This window comes from Apodemus sylvaticus, chromosome 9 (genome assembly GCF_947179515.1).
Source record: "Apodemus sylvaticus chromosome 9, mApoSyl1.1, whole genome shotgun sequence".
Lineage (NCBI taxonomy): Eukaryota > Metazoa > Chordata > Mammalia > Rodentia > Muridae > Apodemus > Apodemus sylvaticus.
The window spans coordinates 32,125,126-32,151,046 of NC_067480.1; the positions used below are offsets into that span (position 1 = coordinate 32,125,126).

At 38.8% G+C, this 25,921-nt stretch overlaps 1 protein-coding gene across 1 annotated transcript in view; it reads right to left on the bottom strand.

Moving 5' to 3' along the window:
* Nyap2 (neuronal tyrosine-phosphorylated phosphoinositide-3-kinase adaptor 2) overlaps positions 1 to 25,921 on the bottom strand; it is a 182,542-nt gene that overhangs the window by 123,020 nt on the left and 33,601 nt on the right. Inside the window, exon 2 of the mRNA XM_052193430.1 lies at positions 11,166 to 11,490. Within this exon, the coding sequence (XP_052049390.1) occupies positions 11,166 to 11,490 (325 nt within the window). The remainder of the gene's footprint in view (positions 1 to 11,165; positions 11,491 to 25,921) is intronic.

Consider the following 25,921-nt stretch of genomic DNA (forward strand, 5'->3'; position numbering starts at 1 on the left):
AAAGATAAAATATAAGAATAATTGAAATAGAGGGACTAAGAAAAACCCAGCTCAAAGGCACAGAAAATATTTTCAACAAAATCATAGAAGAAAATTTCCCTAACATAAAGGAGATGCAGGAAGCTTATGGATCTCCAAGTGGACTGTATCAGAAAAGAAATGTTCCTGTATAAATAACAATCAAAACATGAAATCATCAGAACAAAGAAAGAATATTAAAAGCTGTAATGGGAAAAATACCAAGGCAGACCTATTAGAATAACACTGGACTTGTCAGTGGAGACTTTAAAAGCTAGAAGACCATGGAAATATGTTCTACAAACTTTAAAAAACCACAGATGCTAGCCCACACTACTAAACTCAGCAAAATTTTTCACTAAGATAAGTGAAAAATCAATCAAGACATTCTATGGCAAAACAAAATTTAAACTATATCTATCTACAAATCCAGTCCTACAGAAGGAACTAGAAAACAAACAAAAAAGCCAAATAAACAAAAGCAAAAACTAAAACAAGATTTTAATCCAAAGTAGTTAACTATACCCAGGAAAAAAATGCTTAAACAAATAAAGCAAATCAAAACAGGGAACACACACACACACACACACACACACACACACACACACACACACACACTGCCACTGCAGTGTAAAATAAAATAAGCATAAATCAACAAAAAGTATTCATTGGTATCTGTCAACATTAGTGATCTTAATACACCCCAAACAAAACAAAAAACAAAACCCCACAGACTAATAGAATGAATGTGAAAACGTGATTCATCCTTTTGCTGCTTCCAATAAACACACCTTAACAAGGATAAACACAACCTCAGGATAAAGAATGGAAATGAACCTAAGAAATAAGCAGTTGAAGCCATTTTAATATGTGACAAAATAGACTTCAAGCCAAAATTATCCAGTATGTAGTGAAGGACACTATATACTCATCAAAGGAAATATCTATATAGAATACATCGCAGTTCTTAACATCTATACCCCAAGAACTGGGGTACTCAAATTCATAAGAGACAGAGAGTGGGGGAGGGGGGAGAGAGTGTGAGGGAAGGAGGGAGGGAGAAAGAAAGGAAGGAAGGACAGAAAGAAGGAAGGAAGGAAGGAAGGAAGGAAGGAAGGAAGAAAGGAAAAAAACAGCACTGCTTAAATCACATACTGACCCCTTACAAGCTAATAACAGGAGACTTCAATATCCCAGCTGCCAATACATAGACAAAGACTAAACAGAGAAATGCTTTATCTCACTGATATTACAAACCAAATGGACTCAACAGATATTTACAAACTATTTTAAGAAGGATGGACAGCACAAAGCCAACAAGGTCCTCTGAGTATAATAGGATGGACACACATATGAACCCAGAGAGACAGAGGCAGCATGCACAGGGTCTGCATGTGATTACACTAGATGGTGTCCTAGGGGTTAAAGGAAAAGTAGACAACCCTGAAACCATCTCCATTTGCTAACCACTTGAAAACTGAAATTTAGTTTCTCCAAGGAAGTCTCACTGGTGAAACATACTACCCTGAAGGGTAGGTTGTGTGTCTAGCAGTTACATGGCCAACAGGAAACAAACTCAATAGCATCTTTGAAGGTTCCTTACTGTCATGTCATTCTCTCTCTCTCTCTCTCTCTCTCTCTCTCTCTCTCTCTCTCTCTCTCTCTCTCTCTCTCTCTCTCTCCTCTACAGTTTTTAGGTATACATTACAGCTTCCAGTTTAGTGTTTTTAAGGGATTCCCAAATGTGCCAGAGTGGATCTTTAAGTCGACATCTCTTTCTTATGACCTGTCTTGAACTCCTTATCTTCTCTTTGTTTTGTCCTATTTTGATGTTTTAGACTTTTTTATTTATCTTATTATATTTTGTTTTATTCCATTATTATTCTTTAAAGACTGTTTATTTTCTAATGAGATTGGGAAAAGGGGTAGATCCAGACATGGCAGGGAAGTGGGGAAGCGCTGAGAGCATTAGAAGGAGGGGAAACAGTAATCAGGATACCTTATATGAGAGGGAAAATCACTTTTCAAGGAAAGAAAATTAATTAATTAATTCATTCATTCATTCATTCATTCTGTAATGAACCAAAATGTCTCAATAAAATCCTGAAATATAACAAAAAGTAAAATTAATATCAAACAGGCGTTTAAGGGAAAGAAATATCAGTACTTTGTCACATGTTAATTCAGAAACATGGAGTTGGGTTTTTTCTTTTTTGAGATTGTAATGTCACAAGTGAAACATTCTTTGATTTGTATCATTCAGTTGGACTCAAAGGTACATGGCGAAATAAACATATTGCAGCTGGTCAACCATACTCTTTGCTACTGCCCATGTGAATCTGTGTCTTATCAAGATTCACCATTTCAAAACATCAAAAGAAATACAAAGTTATATAAACCTATGAGCAAGCACAATCTCATCTTTTAAATCATCCTGAATGGTTATTGTATCATAAGAAAGCTGGGACTGAGAGACTGATGGAGGCACAACGAGCTAGCTGTTTGAAAATCGTGACTCACTGGGCCCTTCCTCTATGCTCTCCAAATGCATGAACTTCTTTCCATAGTAAAGATGCCTGAAAAGAAAGGCATTTATTCTTCAGAGCAGTTAATCTTCTAGAACACTTATTTGTGAAATTCAACAGAATAAAAATATATCACCATTCAGAAATGCCTGTGAAGCCATGCTTTGTGATAAGCATAAAAGATACAAAAAGATATGTACAATTGTGACTCTGTCTCCCTCATCCCTTGGCATTTTTTTTAGTTTAGATAGCCATCATTTAGGTAAATATTTTAGAAAGTTTCTACTATATTGTTTCATACTACCCATAAAATGGTTCCTTAATTTTATATGTGTTTCCCTGTGTGCCTTGGAGTTGGGGATGATTACTCACTAGGTAAGGTGCTGGTGATACAAACTTAGATCTCAAGACTACGTAAAGGCCTATGTACTGACACACTTTCTGTTTTTTAATCTGCATAGTCCTTTCAGAAGATGGTAGGCAGACACAAAAATCTTTAAGCACACAGGCCAGATAGCCTGGTGAACAGGAGAGATCCTTCCTCAAACAAGGAGAAGGTCAAAGACTGACACCTGAAGTTGCCATTTGACCTTCAAATATGTTTTTGGTATGTGCTTACCTACACTTACAAAGACAGACAAGCAAATGCTCACGTGTACACACACACAGACACACACACACACCACACCACATCACACCACATTATACAGGCATACAATGCAATACATTTATTTAAAAAAAAGAATTAGATGTCTCTAGAAGAAAAGAATCAGCTTTTAGGTACTTGTCTGTTCTCTTAAAAAAAAAAAAAGCAAATTACTGTGTGTTCCAAAATTGCATCAATGTAAATTTTACGATGACATGTTTGGCAGGGACCCTAAGCCTCAGGTGAGACCCAGAGTCTTGTTGGTATCCAAAATGACAGCCTTGGGGGATCCTGAAAAGACTTACCTAACCAGTGTATACTGTGAAAATAATAACAGTGAGTTGTTTTTAAGCCACAATATTTGGGGTGATTTGTTCCCAGTAGTAGAAAAGCCTCAAAATCTGTTCTCAATTGTAATAGAAACCCCCCCCCCCCAACACACACCCAAGGAACTTTACGCCTGTTGGATCTCAAGAAAGAATCTATTTGTGTCGAAAACACAGATGATGAGTCCTTCTTTGAGTCTGAGCACTGGAAAAAGTTCAGTCAACTCAAGACTATTTGATTAGACCGTTAATAAGGCAGCTAGTGCTTTGTATCAGAGCTGCAGCCATGACAAGAATAGAGAGTAAAACATATTTTACAAGGATCTGGCTTGCAAAGTGTTTCATTCATGAGCCTTGAGGTTCATTTGTAGAGCAATCACACATGGTAGTTGAACGGCCCCATCTCCATCTGAACAGTGCCTGTTTGACAGATGGCTTGGAAGCCAAGCAGCATGTGATTCTGCCAACCTAGAAAGAGAAATCCAGGAATGGAGACCTCCCATGATAACCACATACTTTCCACACCCATAGAATGACGAAGAACTATCCCACGCTAATGGGTGGAAAGCTCACTGAGGATTTCTTTGCATTTTCTTACTATAAGCAACATGGGGCTTAGCACACTTCTTAGAAGGATGCTGAGAAGGACAGATGCCTTCTGTTATGCATACCAAGGCCAGTAGCAGTTATCTGGAAGATGCAGTCAAAACGCTCCCTCTGTATCCTTTGTAGGAACAAACAACCTTGGGAATTCTACTGGCTTTTTCAAAATTTTGAATTTTGGGAAACTCACTCCCAGATAGACAGATGGACAGATAAATAGGAAGATATTGAGTTGAGAAGGGGTGTGTTTAAAAGGAATCTGGGAGAAGGTGAGGTGGAAAATGGGGGCACATAGGATAGAAATGCATTATGTACAAGTATGAAATTTTCCCAACAAAACAATTTTTAAACAGTTGGAGAAAAAGGAAAGGAGTATGTGATAAACATTTTTAAAATATCCTGTAAATCTGACAGGTTTCTGAAGATAATCTGAAGGCTTAAACATCAGCATTTTCTGACACTCTACTTTCTCATTTCTTATCAAAGCCTAGGAAAACTTGGTATTAACCACTCTCTGCTAATATCTTGGTCCATTATGAGGGAGAGAGGGAAGCAAGGCTTTATTAAGAGTCTGTGCCATACAATGAGCCCAGCTCCTTCTGCCAACAAGTTTGTAGGATGCCTACTTTTCTGTGGCTGATTAACAAATCATAAATTTGCCTGCTTTAAAATAAATCAATATTATTTCTTATCTCACACTGCTACAGACTAAAAGCCTGGGGACATTTGGAAACCAAAAGGCTAAATTGCCTGTTAAAAACCAGCAATCTTTAAATTGCCAGCAGCCAAGGAGCAACAAACAGATTAAAATGTGTGAAACTATTTCTTCCCTAGCTAAACAATCAAGTGCAAAAAAACAAAAACAAACAAACAAAGAAAAACCTTCTGTGGCTGTCATAGCAGGTTTTCTGGTTTACAGAATCCTTTCTTTAATCATAGCTTGCTCTGTGATATGGATCAAGTCAAAGAGACTAAGATGAAGAATTAGAAATAAAGATGATTATAAGTAATAAGGCTACTTCTGTTGGTTGAATCTACCAAATACAAGATGGTAGACACACTCAAAGTATTTGCTCATTACATGGAGGTGTGAAAAATAACATTATGGAAATCCCTACTTTCCTGTTTTTGACAGGCTCTATGAAGGGTTTTGTTTGGTTCTTAAGTAACTGATGGTAGATAAATGTCCTCATTCACTGAGTTCTGGGTCAGTGATATAGTCCAGATCATTAGGGACAACTTAAAAATATTGTGGGAGGTAGATTCCACTCCCATGTGTGAGTCAAAAGAAATAATTTTACACTGGGCATGGAATCCCATGCCTTTATAATGCCAACATTTCAAAGAGGAAGGATGGAAGTACTGGAGGTTCAAAGCTGTCTGTGTCATAGTAGATATGGACACAAGTAAAATTAAATTTAAAGTATAAATCCACCAATCATTCCTAAAAGAGAGCATCAGAAACTAGGATAGTTGTGCCAATTCAGAACTGTTTTCTCATTGTTTTGTAAAGAAATAGTCCTAAGATAACACCATAAGTAAAACATTGTAAACAACCCAAGGAAAAATGAATGCTAAAGAGATTGAATTGTTTAGGGTGATGGTTCTAAATGTGTACATCATGATACCTTTGTAGACCTCTTTGCCCCAAAATATTTACATTAATATTTATAGTAGTAGCAAAATTATAGTTATGAAATGTTAGATATGAAAATGCTGTAGGAGAGCAAATGGAATGACTAATATGGTTGAGTTAACACTGTTAGGTTTTCATGGTAAAAGTATTAACATCTAGGCTGGAGAGACTGCTCAGTGGTTAAAAGTACATGCTACACTTGCAGAGGATCCAGGATCAGTTTTCAGCACCCACATATTTGCAAACAACCATTATGTCCAGTTCCAGGTGACTCAATGTCTTCTTCTGTGGTATTGCACCAGGAGAAGCATATACATGTAAATAAATACTTATATACACACACAAAATAAAAATAAATACATCTTTATAAAAAGAAGGTAAGACCTACCACTTTCAGTGATGTGCAAAAATATACCATAATTGACTTAGTTACAATTAATTTGCAGTGAATCATTTGTTCACTATTTCCCCCAGCTGCATCCCCTGGAAACTGTCACCCTGTTCTGCTTCTGTCTGGCCAGTTACAATGCTCTGCACATATAAGAGAGTGGGCACTTCACTTGTTTTGCAGTGATTGCTTTATTTCACTTGACACATTATCTTCCAGATTTCTCCACGTTGCAGAAAAGTGTTAATTGATGGGGCATCAGGATTCTGTTGTGTGTATACACCCTATTGTCCTTATCCATTATCAGTTTCCAGTCTTAGGTTGATTCCATGTATTGACAATTATGAACAATGCTACAATAAAGGTATTAATTTTATGTGTACCCTGTAGTGGGAATGCTGGAGCCTGTTGTAATTTTATTTTTAAATTTTGGGGAACTCCCATGCTGTTTCTTAGAACATTTGTACCACTTAACAACACAACCAACAGCAGACAAAATAGAGTCCCTTCTTAACGGTTTTTTCCAGCGCTTTTCTTTTTTCATGTGTTTATGTGATCTGTGCTTGTTTCATGGTAGAGTGTGTGAACACATCTCCTCTTCCCCTTCCATTTTGTTTTGAATATCTGCGATGGATCAAGCCAAACACACTCCTGTTGTTCAGGACTATTAATGACATTTAGTGTTGTATTGAGCTTCAGCAACTTATTTTTATCATATACACCATTAGCACAGTTCCACCAAGTTATTGCAAAGCTATGAGGGAGGAATAGTACCATCTTGATTTGGGAACTGCAGGTATTAGCTCAGAGGTAAAGAAACAGTGTCATTTTGTCACTTTCCTAAAGTCACGAGTTGCCTCTTGACTCTGTGAACAATCCTTTGCCCATGCCCAGGCAGCATTTCGTTCGTTGCCTTTAAGGAGGAACAGGATCAACAGAGAAAGAGGATGACCTAGTGAGGCTGCACAGCACTTTCTTGGTTGAATAATACACAATAAATAGCTCATGTGACCCACAGTTCTTTCTATAGAACTCTTTTCCTGTTATTTCATGACAAGAAACAACTACTACTGAGAGACAAAAAGAAAACCCAGCAGTCTAAATATTTATACTTTGATAATTGTCAGTTTATGGTACCACTGATAAATGTAAAGGCATAATGTTTGGAGAAGGCCCTAAGCTAGAGTGACTAATGTAAATTTGAATGTGATGGAGCAATAACTTGCAAAAGCCAGATCTTACTCTACCTTGTTGCATGAGTTGTGTGTATGTGAGTGTGTGTGTGAGTGTGAGTATGTTTATGTGATTATATGTATGTGTGTATGTATATATACGTGTATGGTATAGTGTGTGTGTTTGTGTGTATGTATATGTGGGTGGGTATGTGTGTGTGATTGATGCAGTGTGTGTACTTGTGTGTATGTGTGTGTTTATGTGTATGTGATTTGTTTGTGTTCAAATTTCTTTCCCTTTTCTTAATTCTGAAAAGCTATGTTGCTAAAGTCCACTTCCTTTTACTTTTATCCACAGGGAAGTCATAATCCTCTCTTTAAATAGCAGCTGGTTGCCATGGAAATAATTCTAATACCCCTGAATCAATATTTTGATTTTGCTGACATTTTAGGTAATAAAAAAAGAAAAGACAGGCTAAGATGTATAAAAGTCACATTTTTTTTTCTGTTATAATGTTGACAGCTTGGAGTTGGTAAAGAAATCATGAGCTCTATAATAAACTCCAGTTAGTTCCTGATTATAAAGAACCGAGGGTTCATAAAAGATGAATCTACATATTTAAATAATGATGGATTTGAGTGTGGATACATGTGTACAAGCACTGGGGCTCAAGATTTCTCCTCCCATCTCTGAACTGGACCCTGATTCAGCCCGGCCATTATTATTTTAATAACTTACTAGAAAACAGTTGGCTGTGTTTGGCTTTGCAATTTGCCTTTCTTACAAGCTCCAAAGAGAAAGATAAACGTGCATAAAGAGCGCTGTTCTGCATTGAAATGGATTCTAACCATCATGCAGTCTATGTAAGATCCTTGTATACCCACAGAGCTGAGGGCTTCCTAGTCTATCCTGAGAGTTCCTTTCTAAAGACAAGCATTGAATTTGGGCCTGGCGGTCCGTAAGTCTTAGAACCTATCAAGTAATTTTTACATCTAATTCCTTGCTACAAGACCTGACTCACTTTTTCATGTCTGCCTTAGAAAACAAAAACAAAACAAAAATAATATTGAAGGGCTTCTTTCTGTTTGATAACTAGTTCTCAGGAACCTTTGATGCTTAGTTGGTGAAAAGACCTGAGAAAATACTGGCTTTCAGGAATTGGCCCCTCAATTGGATATCCCTCAAGTGGATAAAAATCTGTTCCATTTTTTAAGTGATTGACAGCCATCCAGGTGTTGCGTCTGAGAGCAGGTAGTCCTCACTGTGGCCCTGGCTTTAGCCTTTGCATTCCACTTTCCTTTCCTCATAGCAGGGATGCTCTATAGATGTGTATCTTACATTCCTTGTAAGAGTTGGCTGTGTGATATGGCCTGTGGCTCAACATTTATCATCTTTGTAGCTTGAATTCTCTTAGAACTTTTTATGTAGCCCCGGCTTGTCTTGAACTCAGGATCTTTCCATGTCTTCAAAATGCTATGAGTACAGGATGCCCTACTGTGTCCATTCTGGATTGCATTTAGGCCTCATCTCTCAAGATTAGTGTCCCGATTCTATAATTTTCTTTGGCAAACAACCTGGTCTAATTGATTATGTAGCCCTGGCAGTAGAAGCAGAAGATGGTTGACTTTTGGATATAGGGATCAGGCAGAAAAAAGAGAAATGGAAGATGCCATGTTTAAATATTTCAGATGACTTAAGAACAAGGTTTAAAACTTACAAAATTCCTGTTGCTCAGCCTCTATTAATAAGGAAACTAAACATCTGTTGTGTTTAAAAGCATGAATGTGTAGTGCTGCAAGGCTCAGAACATTCTTCCAACCTAAAACCACAAGAAGAGTTCCAAATTCTAATGAATGCTAAGAAGGTAAAGAGAAATGGATTTAAACACACACACACACACACACCAAATGCCTGCTATTAGATTCTTCCCTGTATCCAATCAAATTGGAAATTGCATCAAAGTTGAACAATTAGATGGGCAATAAGGAAATCTTTGTGATGAAAGTTTCTCTCTGTAAAAGTAGTGTTTCTTTCAAATTGGATGCCGCTGGGCGGTGGTGGCGCACGCCTGTAATCCCAGCACTCTGGGAGGCAGAGGCAGGTGGATTTCTGAGTTTGAGGCCAGCCTGGTCTACAGAGTGAGTTCCAGGACCGCCAGGGCTACACAGAGAAACCCTGTCTCGGGAAAACCAAATCAAAAAAAAAAAAAATGCAATGAGCAGGCTGGGCTGTGATCTCCAGCTTTCACACTCGTGTGCACACATCATCCGACTTTCCTCATGTACTTTCGTACCTATACACATTCACACAGACATCTAGGTGAAGACAGAGAGTATGAAAGGAAAAAGTGCTCTTCAAAACAGAAGGAATCTTTCTCTTTCCGGGTATTTAGATGCACTCCTTAACAATTTGATGAAACTACCTCTGGGCAGAGATAAGAAGTGCAGTGCGACAAGTGAACGGGCATCAGCCTGTGTCCCCAGGCCTCTTGTGTCTCACCCTGAATGTAAACTGGGCAGAGTCAGACCAGTACCTCCATGAGGAACTGGAAATGTCAGATGGCAAAGAATTAGCAATTGAGAAAAAGAGGCTTCTTCTTACTGCCAACAGACCTGAAATGTGATCCCTGGGGCTCAGGGAGACTTCTAACTCAGGGAAGAGCAGAGCAGAGCAGAAAAAACACCAAAGGGCTTGGCAGAATTCTGCTGTAGACTTGCCATTGGCAGAACTGGGAGTCCTTGAGGGATGCCTCACAGCTGACTCGAATATTTGATCAGCATGGAACAAGAGACATAATGCTGTGTCCCTCAACAGTCAGGAGCTGAAAACGTAAGCTTAGTGTGATGGTATTTGGGAAGAGGTGTCTTTGGGGCAGAATCTTCTTAGATAAGATTACTTAGCCTTCTTATCCTCCCATCATACACAAAGAGAGAATATCAGAAAACAAGAATGCAAAACCTGGAGGAGAGCTTTACTTGAAGAGCACACAGGCTCCTGAGCTTATCAACAGAGCTGGAAAAATGAATTCCCACTCTTTATAAATCAGCCAGTCAATGGCAATTTGTTATAACAACCTGAGCTGGGGGACAGCTGTGTCGAAGCTCACTTACAACTCAACTCTGGTCAAAGGGCTTTTGGAAAAAACTCAGGTAAGCTATGGGCTTCTTTATTCAAGAAGAACTAAAGGGTTTGTGAAATATAAGACTGATGTGACCAAATTTATATTCATAACCCTCAAAGTAGCTATGTTTGATTTATGTGTCATGTAGATGAGATAAAAAAAAACTAAAAAGGAAAAAAATCTGACTTATGAAGCTAGGACTGAAATACTTAACTGGTACAGATACACAGGAAGGAAATAATGTCAAACATGGTTTCTAAAAGGTATAATCATAAATTTTTCTTCATATATTTTTCCACATAAAAATCTCCCCCATAAGATCTAATGATCACCCATAAGATCTAATGTCTTTCAACCATGTAAATAGGAATTTAATACAAGTAAGAAAATATAAATAGTAGATATACTTCTAGCCAAAAGTAAGTTTTGAATGAGTCAAAGTCTTAAAGAGGCTTAAAATTTAAACATTGCCTTGCCTAGTTTTGTTTTGTACCAAAGACTAAATTTGGGGCCCCATGCATACTCCTGCAAGCATTCTGCCACCAAACTATATCATCTGCCTTGTCTGGATTCTCTGATTGTGCATATTAAGTAAGATTTGGCATTATTAACACACACTACAATGCCTCCTACCCTTGATGTTTCTTTCCTGGAACTCAGGGGAAGGAAACAGGTGTCCTGAAGTTGAAGTCCTTGGAGGTGAGTGGGAAGCAGGCGCGGTGAATTTACCTTCGGCTCTCTCCAGAGGTCTCCCACTCTTACTGGCTGCAGGGCTGTTGACTGTCTCCGACGAGGTGCTGAGCTTGGTACTGGGGTCTCGCTTGGGCTTGGGAGGTGGTTGTCTCCGTGATCCACAACTGCTGTCATCTTCAGTGCCCCCGACAGAGTGCAGGGACTGAGATCTTACAGTGAAGCCACTGGAGCAGGGATGTGGGAGTCTGTCCTGAGGTGCAGGCATCGTCATGAACCCCATGCGGAAATGCTTGCCCGCGTAGCTGGCGTCCTGGCCTCGCCCTGCTTCTCCTCCTATGCTGTAAGACAAAGCAGAGACCACCTGTGAGGAGAGAAGCAGCCAGAAACTCACAGATACCACCAGCCTGCTCTTGAAAGGTGAAGATTCTCACTGATGCAGAAGTACATCATTTTTTACAAGGGATTGAGGTCCAGTCCAGTCTTAAATGGCATGAAAACACTCTAGAGGTTTAAGTCAAATTCTGAAAGTAAAACGAAACAATTTGATTAGAATCAGAAAGCTCAGAAAGTGTAACATGTGTCTGCAGGTATCTTTACCTCTAGACGAACTTAGTATCCTAAGGGAGAAATTCTGTTATAGCTTATCTTCAGCCACTCATTTGTCTAAAGGACATTGAGGTGACTCTTGTCTCATGGCCTGGAAAATACAAGTTTGGTAACTCCATTCCCTAGACCAGCCCTTGATGAGTGTCTGGGACCGCGCTGTTTTCACGAAAACCCTCCCTACTTTGCTTGCTTGCAGAAAAACCACAGAAGCAATGGCAGGAAAGGTTCTGTTAATAAGTAAGCACTAGAAGGAAAGAGTGAAAGGTTGGGGAGGGGCAAAAGCCAGAAGGGAGGAAGAGGAAGAGAGAAGGGGACGGGAGGGAGGAAGAAGGGAAGGAGGAAGGGACAAAAAAAGACAGGGCAGGAAAAGAAAGACATTGGAAATGAAACCTGGAAAGAGAGAGAGAGAAAGAGAGAGAGAGAGAGACAGAGACAGAGACAGAGACACAGAGATAGAGACAGAGACAGAGAGACAGAAACACTGTGAGAAAGACAGAGAGACAAAGAGAGACAGAGACACGGAGATAGAGCAAGAAGACAGGAGGAAGAGGTATGTGAGGGAAGAAAGGTAGTAGAAAGGAAAAAGGAATGGAAAAAGCTAAGGAAGACAGGAGGAACACTGAATGAAGGAGAAAGGAGAGAACAGTGGCAGTAGAAGTGGGGAGAAACATGGTTCAAGCTAATGACTGAATTGTCTGTCTATTTTCTAGAAACATTCCCATGCCATGATGTCTTAAAGATGCTGCCATTACATAGCAACCCCGCCTCTTAGGGTAGAAGCATTTAAGGAAGTGTAAAAATTTCCTCACACTGATAGGACTCTACTTCCTGAGTATTGAGGTTGTGAAAACTTTCCAAATTTAATATTTTTCAGGTTTCACATGGGAAAATATTTAGGTCTCACATGGGAAGATTTAGAGATAGCCCTCTCAGTTTGAAGTTCAGGTCATCACAGAGGAAATACTTCTTGGGGTTTCTCTCTATACTGTGTGTAATGATGACTCTTTATGAAGAAAATACCATGAATACATATGTGACCCGTGAGAAATAGATTTTATTATTGTTTTTCTGCATTAAGCTCATTTACTAAAAGGAAAATCTAATAGAAAAATCATGTGTAGAATATTTCCGTTTCACTGAAATATGGCAATTGTAAAAACAAACTCAGAATATATGAGTTTGAGGCTTGCTTTCTAGTATATAGGTTTCTTTAAAAGTATTAAATGTTGATTTTACCTTAATTCCCATAAATTATGCAATTCAAAGTAAGATTCTCAATTCTATTTGTTACGTCTTTCATACCATTATGATATTCATCATAACTGAAAAGTATCAGGGCTGGGGACGGGATCTTACTCACTAGTCTATAGATGAGGCCCTAGGTTTAATTTCAAACAATGATATATAAGCAAAGAAATGAATAAATAAGTAAATCAGTTTAGAAAGCTAAAATCTAATAGGGTCAATAATGGGAAATGAAGTGGGAAAATCCAGAAGACCCAACAAGATTCCAACAGCTTTAGCATGTAATCACATAATTTGCTACTCCAACACAATTTTTATATATGTCATGTATGTACACTTGATATTTTGTGTACATGTTAATGTCTAGACACTATCCGTGGCATCTTAGTGACATGGGTGGCTGTGATAAAACGGGGCAACGGACATGCAAAAGCTCAGGTCACCGCACATGCTGCACAGCTAAATGACTTTTCATATAGAAACAGGAAGCACCCTGTCTAATATTTCTGTGCATTTTAATTTCTGTGCATTTTAATTTGTTTCAAGAACATCAATCAAGACACAGATGAGAAGCTTGCACAAAGTGTTTTGTGGAAAAATCATTAAAAATTACTGGGAAAATGGGCTAAGTGGTTGATGGAGGGGTGGGGGGAGTCTTGGCAGTAAGGGAAGATGCCAGCCTCTGATGTTCCCCATAGAAGATGAGATATTTGATTTCATCTAACTTTGCCTTAAATTACATTTCATCTGCATGTCTCTTCCTCATTTCCGTTGTATCACTGAACAAAAGCTGCTTTAAAGATTTATTTAGACAGCTGCCTCTTTGCCAGGAACATGCTCACCTAGGGAGATCTATGTACCTGTTAATGCACACAGGCATTTATGAGACTTACTAGAAATAATTGTATCAGCAATTTATCTGTTACCTTTGACCTAAAGAGAGCCTGCACCTCTTTCCAGACAGATAATTAGCTCAGCCAATTCATGTCAAGATTATCTATTTATCAGCACAAAACAATTTCGTGTAATGCTGCTTTTGCTCATGAATTTCCTTTAGTCACAGTAACACCTCTTCCAAGTGAAAACAGAATGTGTGCTTCAAACAATAGCAGGTAAAGATGCAAGTTGAGTTTGACCTGGCAGTGAATACATAATAAAAACGTGGCTGAGAAGGCAATGGCACAACTATTTGTAAGAGATTTGGAGGCATCATGAGTCCAAAGCAAGCTGGTTGATGATCATGGGATGAAGGATATAGTCAGATTATGAATCTGATGAATGTTTGTGGGTTAACAAAATACATTAATTGCAAAATATCCCATCCAAAGGGTAAAGCGTTGAATCATGCCTATTGCATTAATTATGAGCTATGAGTTTGTGCCTTCAGAACATCAACTTGGGTTTTTAGTGTTATCAATCCAGAAGCCTGGAGAGGAGGTTACCATCCATCAATAAATAGCTCTTACGAAGAATTTCAAGAAACAAATGCCAGGCAAAATGACACAGATTGATCAGGCAGATCTTTTCAAGTTATCTTAGAGTAGCAATGGTTCATTAGCTTTAGTTCTAACTACATGTATGTGCATGTGTGTTCTCACACTCTGTCTTCATTCTACAGTCAGCCCCAGTAGGTTATAATGTTCTGATGTGGAAGAGTGGTCATGACTAAAAACATAGGGACCTGTAAGACTGTCATTCATATGAGGTGTGTAAGTTTTCATTTACAGCCTGCTAATTACAACAAGGCACATATTTTGTGACAAGAAGGTGTTGCAATGGATACTACAGTATGTGGGTGTGATGGTTTGTATCTTCTTGGCCCAGGAAGTAGCACTATTAGGAGATGCAGCCCTGTTGGAGTAGGTATGGCCTTGATGGAGTAGGTGTGTCACTGTGGGCATGGGCTTTAAGACCCTACTCTTAGCTTCCTGGAAGCCAGTATTCTAATAGCTGCCTTTGGATGAATGTAGAACTCTCAAATCTGCCTGCACCATTCCTGACTAGATGCTATCATACTCCTACCTTAATGACAATGGACTGAACCTGTGATCCTGTAAGTCAGCCCCAATTAAATGTCCTTTATAAGACTTACCAGGGTCATGGTATCTGTTCACAGCAGTAAAACCCTAACTAAAACTGTGGGTATGTATGCCCCTCTTATATGTGGAGGGTTAAATAGCTATGAGGAAATGACTACTGGCCCACGGGAAGACTTTGTGTTCCAATGTGATGTTGATTGATTGGTTGTGTTATCAAAAACATATATGTTAGAAATACACTCACCAATTTGACTGTGTTGGGAAGTATGGCTAAGTGATAGGTATTTCATCAGGAAGTTTATTGAAAGGATTTCTGATGATTGCAAAAAGACTGAAGGTTTGCAGTTTAGCATCATGTGCTCTTTCTTCTGTGAGGCCTTAGATCATGTTATAATGAAGACAGAAAACCCTGAGAATATGAAGCCCTTTCATCTTGGGCTTCCCAGTCTTTACAACAGGAAGGAAGGAAGGAAGGAAGGAAGGAAGGAAGGAAGGAAGGAAGGAAGGAAGGAAGGAAGGAAGGAAGGAAGGAAGGAAGGAAGAAAGGAAGAAAGGAAGAAAGGAAGAAAGGAAGAAAGGAAGAAAGGAAGGAAGGAAGACAGAAAGAAAGAAAGACAGAAAGAAAGAAAGAAAGAAAGAAAGAAAGAAAGAAAGAAAGAAAGAAAGAAAGAAAGGAAGGAAAGAAAGGAAAGAAAGGAAAGAAGGAAAGGAAAGAAGGAAAGAAAAGAAAGAAAGAAGGAAAGAAAGGCAGGAAGGAAAGAAGGAAGGAAGGAAAGAGAAAAAGCAGATATAGAGTGACAGAGGAAAACACCTGATGTTGACATCTGTGTTGCACAGATCCAAGCATGGGTGAGTCTGCATACATATATTATTACACACCAATAAATAAAATGAGAAGCATCTTCTTAGATGATAAGACTGCCGAACTTTATCATCAGGAAGATAAGATGGCTTTTCCAACCAAACAGAGAAAAATATATGTGTAATGTGGGTGATAGCCACTTTGGGGTGTTTCTTGAAACTTTGGTTATGAGCCTTAGCCTTTAATAGCTGAGCTATCTCTCCAGCTCTTTTGGATGTCTTTTGATGTTCCCTTGCTCACTTGTGAAGCTGAGAGGTCACATACATCAACCTTGGCTCATGGAGGTTAAAGTCACAGAAAGTTCCAACTTCTCATGAAAGACACTAATGTGACCACCACAGCCAGCAAAGGAGTACACAAGGGTCCAGCTAATAAATGACAATGCAAAGGGCTATGCTGAGTATTCATTACAGCCTCTACACAAGCTGCAGTGTTTGCAACCATAATTTACTGCATTGACTGCATCCTTCTCAATTTTCCTTTAGGATGAAACAGATGGGAACCAGCGAACTACTGAGAGGGGGTCACTTCAACTCCATCATGGGGACAATATGTGTGTATTTCAGATATTCAAGAGAAAATCTTATTAGAGGTGAGTAGCTGACTCCCAGCATCCAGCTATATTCTTCAAATTATACTGCAGCCTTCCAGTCCCTGGAGAACTCCCAGCCATAAGCTGTGGGAGTTTCTTCCTGGTCCATATGAGGCATCTTTGTCTCTGAGTTCCCATAGCTACTGCACAGTCTCAGGCTCTTCCTGTCTGGTTGTCTCCCCTTACCATTCTTCTTTTGTAGATAACATAACTGCACCAAGATTAAGCTTGTATCTCCGCCTCTGTATCTCCTTCCATTCAGTCTCTCTCAGGCAGGCTCCTCAGCAAAACTCAGTTTCTGCTTCCTTGGAGACCCTGACCTGACATAGGACATACCAAAGCCAAACCTTCTTTAGACCAGAAGGTTTTATACAGAACCTTACAAAATTAGCATATTAAAAAAAAACCATTTGGGAAAGAAAGAGGGCTGGGAACATCTCTGGCCCCACTAAATCACACCAATGACATAGGCACAGAGACACTCCAGAGTGTCTGAAGATGATCTATTGTTTTTTATAAAAATTAAAAAGAAATACTTTCATTTATTTATTTATTTACTTTTTTGGTGTATTAAGTAGGAAATGTAAGACTTTCATATACTATGTCAGCAGTCTACCAATAAACAGCCCTCATTATGATACTAATGGTGCACATTCCTGGGTGGGGATCTAAGATGCTAATGATACATAGGACAATGAAGTAAAGTCACCAGAAACAGCAAGTGCAGAAATGTTCAGACTAGACAGATAGGCACTCAAAGCCTTCACAGTGCAACAGGAGAGCACTGGCTTTTATACAGCATTATCCTTAGAGTCAGGAGTTTCTCTCTGTGCTGATCTTCCTCTTTCTTGGAGGTGTACCTTTCTCTAAAAACCTGCTTCTGATGCAACTTTGAGTCCTTGTGTGTGCATTCAGTTTCATACTTGGGGACACAAGGACCTGGGAAGCCTTTGAGAGATCCGCTGAACTCTAGTGTCCACTATTAGGGATACCTGTGAGGCTCAGAAACCAAACGAGTCACAACCAGAAAGCACAAAAACAAGTGTGAGGCTGAGAAAGAAGAAATGCTTTTGTAAATAGGTCACTCCCCTGTTTCAGACTGAACATATATGTGACGCGGAGAGAGTGAGAAACCAGTTCTACTGTAGAGTCCTTGGCTCAGAGTGAAACGTGGGCTGAAGAAAAAAGTCATTTGCAATACGACTCCAGCACTCAAGATAGACTAAGCCTGACACATCTTATGTTATAAAAATAAAAACAAGTTTCATAATCTTGAATTTAAACAGGTCTGCTTCTTCTCACACAGTGAAAGTAAGGCTGCAAGATCAAGTTGTCTTTAGTCAGTCTGACTGCCCTAAACCACGGAGAATAAAGTGTGGCTTAAAGCAAAGGGTAACGGATTTTTCTAGAAATAATGGGTCACATACTTTTCAACTTCTACCCTGTGGCAGTTACTCTAGCTGTCAACTTGACAGGATTTATAATCACCATAGAAACAAATCTCTGGTCATGCTTGTGAGGGAGTTTCTTGACTAGGCTGCTTGAAGTGGGAAAACCCAGGCTAACATGTGACCAGCACCATTCCCTAGAATGGAGTTTCCAAATGAATTAAAAGGAGACAGAGCTGGACAGCAGCATTCAAGTATCTGCTCCTTAACCAGAGACACAAGTGACCAGCTGCCTCATGCTACTGCACGGTGGCCATTAATATTCCCTCAATGATGCACTATACCTAGAACTATGAGCTGAAAGAATTCCTTACTTCCTCAAGTTGTCAAGTATTTTCTTACAATAACAAGACTAAAACACATGCAGTGAAGGAGATACTGTCTAGTGCACAGGCCTGGACATAATGAGCAGTATGCATGCATGCATGTATACATACATACATAAATATTATGTACATGCATACATACATGCACTGTGTAATATGTTTGTTTTATATGTGCATGATATGTGTGTGTTTGCTCATGATATAATCCTAAAATATCTTTCAGTGACTGAATATCTTTAGGTCCTGAATTTTTACAGCCACTTCTTAAAATTCATTAAATACTTATATTAGTCCTATAAACTCATTGCCTATGCCTGAGTGCACCTCTAAAGTACCTATAGCATAAATCTGATATATGGCATATATCTATACGCTTAGCTTTAAAGTGCTTTCCTTTAAGCTTTGTCCTACTGAATTCTCTTAAGAAGATCACCACTTCCCTGGTGAGTCCACATATGTAAGCACAGCATATGGTACCACAGAACCCCCGCCCTCCAAAAAAACCTCTTCATGCAAAGGAAATCAAAACAAAATCTTATATTTAACTGTAAGTACCAAGACATCCTAAGCAAATAGAGGCCTTCTGTTCTGAACATTCTCGAAGGCTTGCTTAATTTTCTCAAAGCACTTGTGATTATGATTGAAAGAGAAAATTGAGAAATATGAACGTTGAAAGTGTTCTTATCACCAGGATGTTCATCTGCCTGTCTGTGCTCATTGGTATGTTTGATAAGGACTGTTTTTTAGATAGAAACAAACAAACTCTTGGGAAAGATGAGTTCCTGGGATCAGATGCCAACCAAGTGATGAAGGTATATGGCTTCTATGCATAATTTCAAAGCAAACATAGCGGTATTTTGTAATAAAGACATATTTGGTAACAAGAAAAGGAAAGCACAATTCTACTCTCTGTGCATATACACACATGCATCTTTTTAAAAGTCTGTCTAAAAAACTGTAGGTATACAGAAGAAGGGATATTTGCGTCTTTGGTTACTTTAGTAAATGCTTTCAGTGGGCATTCTGTACAGCTAGGCTCAGAAATCAATTTCTGGTACTGATTCCAAATCAAGTGTATTTCTCCTTTTGCAAACACCTGAGGCACTGGGATATTCTTTTCTATTTGCTTATCCAGTAACAGGGCTAGGGCATTTTCAACCATAAAGTAAATGAACACATTTGAAGGAAAAGAAGCAACAGTTCTGCAATCAACAGTGAAGTTTGCCTGTGAGCAAGTTGGTCATTGCTCTTGTTAACACAGGGTTCTTTCACATTCATTTCACTGTGAATGAATCATGAATGCCAAGGCACCAACACCCTGACTTCATTCAGCTAAAGAAAGCCTAGAGAACCTGTTTTCGATGTGCTCTTCTTCTTGCCTTCTCCCTCTATGCAAAAGAGTAAATGCTAACCCCAGCCTTATTCTGAGACACTGCCCAGCCCACTCTAATGGGAGACTCCAGCTCAAAAGCAGAGCCTCTTCCTGTTATGATTCACAGTTACACCTGTCTGTGCTTAGGAAATCTGAGCGTGGAAAGAGCTATGAGGCTAACACATCACATATGGGCTAAGGTAATGCCTCAAACTGAAAGTCAGAAACAGGCATGTCTGCCTCAATGTTTGGCAGCTGATGACTGTAAAATAACATTTCCATATTTGGTACCGACAGTCAGGATTAGTGAGCACAGTAGCTGTTCCAGTCACCCACTTCCAGCTGTGTGAGAAGACTTTTCTTTTATAGCCACAGCTGTCTTACTCTCTTTTCCTGATGTCATGATACAATACTCACAGGAAAGCAAGTTCGGGGGTTGGGGGGGAAGGGGTTTATTCTGGCTCACAAAAAGTTCAGCTCCATTGAGGTAGAGGAGTTACAGTAGAAAGAGCTTAAAGGTCAGATACATAATCAGGAAACTGAAAAGAATGAATCCATACTCACCATCCCCAAAGGGGATGGTTGGATCCCCCAGTAAGTGGGTCTCCCTCCCCATACACAATCAATACAATGTGCACAACACTGAAGGCATCTCTAGAAACCACCTCCTAGGTAACCCTAGATCTCATAAAGTTCACAATCATAAATTGCCACCATTCTAGTAAATCCTTGCTCAATGAAGGGAAAACAAGCAAAGGAAGTCTACCTGAGAAATAGTCAGGTGGTGAGCTTCTAGAATGAACATACACCATTACTTTGAAGGTTAGCATGATAGAATATAGAAAAACATTTTAATACTATGCATTGAAATAATTAATTGTCCCCTAGACAGGTTGATAGTAGAGTTTCTAGTCACGGTGACTGGCAAATAATTCATCTTAGGCAAATCATGGTGACCCTCAAGTACTATGTTGGAAATGTTGGCCTTTTCTTTGAATATGGGAGATAGTAATGGAATATCGTTTTACAGCATTCTGCAGACCCTGGATCTAACTATGCTGGAAATTAGATCAAACCTAAGATTCTTCGGGCATGTCAGCTGTTAAATTTTATTTGTTTTGGAGCAATGTTGTTGAAGTATTGCAACATCTATGTTGCAGGAAGTCCTAACTGAACCGAGATGATGTTTTCCAGACAGTGTAACTAAGGAAAGGCTGATAACTTGACAGGAAATGCAACTGGTGTCAGCATGATGGAATATAGAGAAACATTTTAATACTATGCATTGAAATAATTAACTGCACACACACACACACACACACACACATGATCATACACTCTATTCTGATGTGGAAATGTGGCTTCTGTAAAATTAAGCTGTGTTCATATTTTCTTCCAAATTATTCATACACCATTACCTATAATGTCATCCCTGAGCCCCACTTGCTCATTCAAAGCCACCATCTGTGACTTTCCTGCCTTGAGCTGAAACATTCATTTTCAGCAGTTCATATCCTCTATAATATCTTTTTTCTGCTCTTTTGCTTCTAATATCTTCACTCTCCAATATTCTTTTCCAGACATCAATTTCCTGTGTCTGCCTGTCTATTGAGGCTTCTTGGAAGCGTACACCAGGTGTTAAAATGTGGTTTTTAGACACCGTTTCATTCACTGTTCTAATAAACTATTACAGAAAAGATAAGATAAATTAAGGGAAAAAAACAGAAAAATGTTCCAAAGACAGGAAATTGTTTCCATTAGTTCCACATGTTGTATTTAAAAGTATTAAGCATCGAGTTTCCTTCTCCTTGCTAGAATACTTCAACTATATCCAAAAAATTTGTATCATAAGAAAATAAGAAACATGAAATTACCTGACTATTTAATGATTATATAAATTTAGGTAAGAGGAAAATATCTTTCAATTCTCAATTATGATTATCTTTATAATGGTCAAACACTTATCGATGATATTATAATAAATTTAAACATCACAAGACATTTATAGATTACCTCCCTAGATGGCTGATAATAGGTGCTTATAGACTGACTGTTTTGCCCAATTTCATCTCCTCAAACAGATAATTTGAATGCTGACCTTCAGACTGCAGGCATTTGGAAATGCTGTTTGGGAGACAAATAGGCCAAGGGAACAGAGATCTCTTATATATTGGTGTACTTATTAAAGAGAACTGAACAGGTCTCCCTCATTGCTTCTGCCACATGAATACATAGCAATATGTAGACTCTCTGGGGTCCAGGATGCAGGTCATCTGTGGATCAGGAAGCAGGACCTCTCTGCAGTCCAGGAAGCTCCTTGTAGACACTGAATCTACTAGGAGAACGATGTTGGGTTTCCCAGCCTTCAACACCGCAAAATAAACCTGTTTATAAGCCACTGAACTTGGCACTACTTGTCTTTCCCCCTCCCCTATTTTATCTCTGTCTCTCCCTCTGTCTCTATCTCTGTCTCTCTTTCCTCTCTTTCTCTTAACCCTGTAAAATCTCCTTTCACTCATTCTAAATTTCTAAAGAGGCAGGCCTGTGATATAGTTCTTATTAAGACCCAAACAAATTCTACCCTCTTTAAGACTTATTAAGGCCTGAACAAATTCCATCATCTTTAGGATTTACTTAAAACATGACAAGTGCTTTTAAGATTAACATATGTAATTACCTATGGTATTTTAGACTCTAAAATTAAAACATTACTTATTTCAGTGCACAAATAAGATCTCCATACTCCTTCAAGTGTTCTGGCTTGGGGAAGGGAAGGTACATGGAAAATTCATGATGTCCTGATTCAGTTTAAATGTATTTAAATGTAGTTCATACTGTGGGAGACCTTTTTCAACAATTCAACCCAAAATGAGGAACTTCTGGAACATGTTATTTTATTTGTGTCATGAAAACTAACATAAACTTTGAATACAGTTGAGAACCTGCCAAGTTTCTAGAATGGATCCTAGCTAGCCATATGTGGTTTGTTTTTCCATTCTAGAAGGAGAAACTAGAAAGAGGATGTTAGTATAATGGCTTTGAACTTCCTCTGTGGAAGGGACTATGTAAAGGCTATTTAAAGTACTATTATAATTGGTTAGACTTTCTAAAGTGTAATTATTTTGTTTATTTGTCTTGCTTTTGGGTTTTGTTGTTGTTTTTGTTTTGTTCTTTTGAGATAGGATTTCTCTATGTAGCCTTGAAAATGAAATTTCATTTTCATTTCTACTCACCCTGTAGACAAGACTGCCTAGAACTCAGAGAGATATGCATTCCTCTGCCTCAGAGATCCTGGGAATCAGATGGGACAACTCCACTTTGGAAGTTATTCCAGTTGTTCACTACTTGCAAACATAAAAAAATAAAGAAAATCCGCATCATGCCCAACTGGACAATGAACAATGCTAATTGTCCTGGCCAGTGACCTCAAAGAACAACAGAATACAGAACCATCCTGAACTCAGCATCATGTGGCTGGGTGTTCTTAGAGGAAGCAACGTGTCCATACACAGAAAGTAGACTTTGGTGCCTTAACCACCACTGAGGATCCAGGAAATCCCGAGACAGGAAGTGGCTTACCATCCCATCCAGAACATGAGTGAAGCATCATGAGATGAAAGCATTGAGTGCTGACACTTGGAATCTGGAAAGCTCACACAATGTGACATGGCTAGTCAGGCAGAACTTGACAGGACCTTGTTACCTTCTAGCTCCATTGCTAGGCCAGAGCTTGGCTCAGAGGGACAGTTATGAAGTAAACAGTAAATGGATGGATGAGTATAAACATCTTTTGGAATAGTTAAGAACTTATAGGAGTCTTAAGCAATGAACTGTGTGTTGATTTTACTTAATAATGTTCTTCATTTCTCCCTTTCATTGGGTTGTCATTTTCTCCATTAATGATGGAGAAGGCAGAGATCTTTGAATGCTCATGGACTGTTCATCTGCTATCAGAACCACTGGCTTAATGAAGAGATCTGCATAATCCCCTCCTCTTCCCTCTTGCCCTGCTTTAGGATTACAGCACTCATCACTTCTGGGCTAAATTAATGTCACTGCCTAATCTTCTCCCAGCTCATGCTTCCAAGTGCAAATTTGCTCATGCCACTTGAAATAAGATCCCTCAGAGACATTTCTGTTTCTTTGGCCTAATACTTCACTCAGTTCTGTGATATTAGAGGGCTTTTCAGGCCTGGATCCCCTATAGATAACCCATCTTCTCCCCATCCTAACTCATCTATCTATCTATCTATCTATCTATCTATCTATCTATCTATCTATCTCTATCTATCTCTATCTCTATCTCTATCTATCTATCTATCTATCTATCTATCTATCTATCTATCTATCTATATCAGTCTATCAGCCTAAAGTATAAAAGATCATGTGACTTATGACCTCAGCCAGCAGTCACTGATGTTCCTTTTGCTAAATCACATGGGGGATTTTTGTCTGTGTAGTTTCCTTTGAGGAAACTTCCCATCAGCAGCTGGGTTTCACCAAAGCTAGATTCCAAGCCTCTTCTCTGCTCTGTCAGAAGATACTGCTTCTCTTGTCCAGAGACAGAAACAATCCAATGACCCTTCTGTAGTTTCTCAAGGTCTTCCTCTAGGTCTTAAATGTCAGCACACAACCCTACTTTATCAGCTCCTTAGTTGATCATCTTCACTGATAACCAAGCCCCCCCTAAGGGCATTAGAACATGAATTATTTGCTGAAAATAATTGGGTTGACAAAATAACAGAAGCAAAGGGAAGTCATGTCCTCCTGAGAAAAAAATACAAGCTAATTTTCAGAACCCTTCTGATTTTGAATTCTTTGAACCTTTGGCAGTCTCAGTCACTGACAGGAAACTGTGAGGACTCTGTGAGGCAAGCAGGATTAGCCAACCATTATTTTATTATCTGCAAAAGCCCTGTCTTCACATGCTCTTTCCCATATCCCAGTAGCCAATTTGCAAACCTAACACACCTAAAATTCAAACTCCTGACTAGCTACCTGTCCATGGGGATATTAATTTTTTTCCAGTGTTACTTTTCTTATCTCAAAATGGAAACCCAATATCTGCCTGTCATATGTTTTTTTTTTTTTATAGGTAATTTAGATGCCAGAGATAACACAGTAGAAGTTCTAAACAAATCTTCTTTGACTCAATCTCTGGAGTGGATCTCATTCTCCTTTAGCTTTGTGAAGTATCTTAATTGACAGCCAGGGCATTCTGAGAATTGCAGCCAAGACTCTGCTCTTTGTTCTGTCCACTCACTTTTACTCTGGAGATGCAATCCTATGCTTATGAGAATCAGCTACCTTTGCTCTCAAATCTTAAGGCAGCTTACACATGATCCTTGGAGGGAGAATGCGCTCTTCTATTAGTGCTAGCATACAAAGCATTGCCACAGATTTGAGGGGAAAACAAATGGAGGTGGCAGATGTCATGGTCTTCAGCACATTCACTATTCACTATTTCCTAAGGAGCATCACCACCAGGAAATGATAGCTCGTGGCCTTCTAACCTTAGACCATCATCTATGACATGGCATTTGACATATATCACAAATAAACAATTTTTCATATCATCACCATCACCATCACCACCACCACCTCCACCAACACTATCATCATTCCTTTATGAGCAAAACTAGCAAAATGTCTACTGTATTTTGCAAAATCTGGATTTCCCATAATCTTGGCAGTAAAATGATTGGTATGACCCAAAGTTATTTCTGGCTTCACATTTCACAGCCAGAAAAATGAGTTATGTTAGAATTTGTAAAGCTCCCAATTATACTGCCAGACATTCATTGACCTTCTAGCAGAGAAATGGTATAATTTGCCAAATAAAATCATAGGACTGGAATGAAGCAAGCTTTAATGTCAGCTCTGTCTCAAGCATAAGGTGTCTGCGTTTCTCAAACCTTTGTAGGATGTGTTTCTTTAGACCATGGTGCCTTGTAATTTAATGGCCACATCAGATTTCTTGGTTGAAAGCTTAAAGACTGTACAAGGAGAAGGTACAAGGAGATTTAGTGTGCTTAACCATGATGAAATATTCTGCTTAGAGTTCAGAAAATATTTTTAAACTTTAAACCAAATCACAATGGAGAGGAAAAAAAATGTGCCTCAAAAAAGAAAGAAAGAAAGAAAGAAAGTAGGAAGGAAAGAAAAGAAAAGAAAAGAAAAGAAGAAAAGAAAAGAAATCATGGACATGCATATAAAAAACTAAGATTGAAAAATGAAAGTATTAAGGTCTAAAAATGTACCAGTTTACCCAAAGTAATCTAAAGTGTTTAGAAAGTATCAGT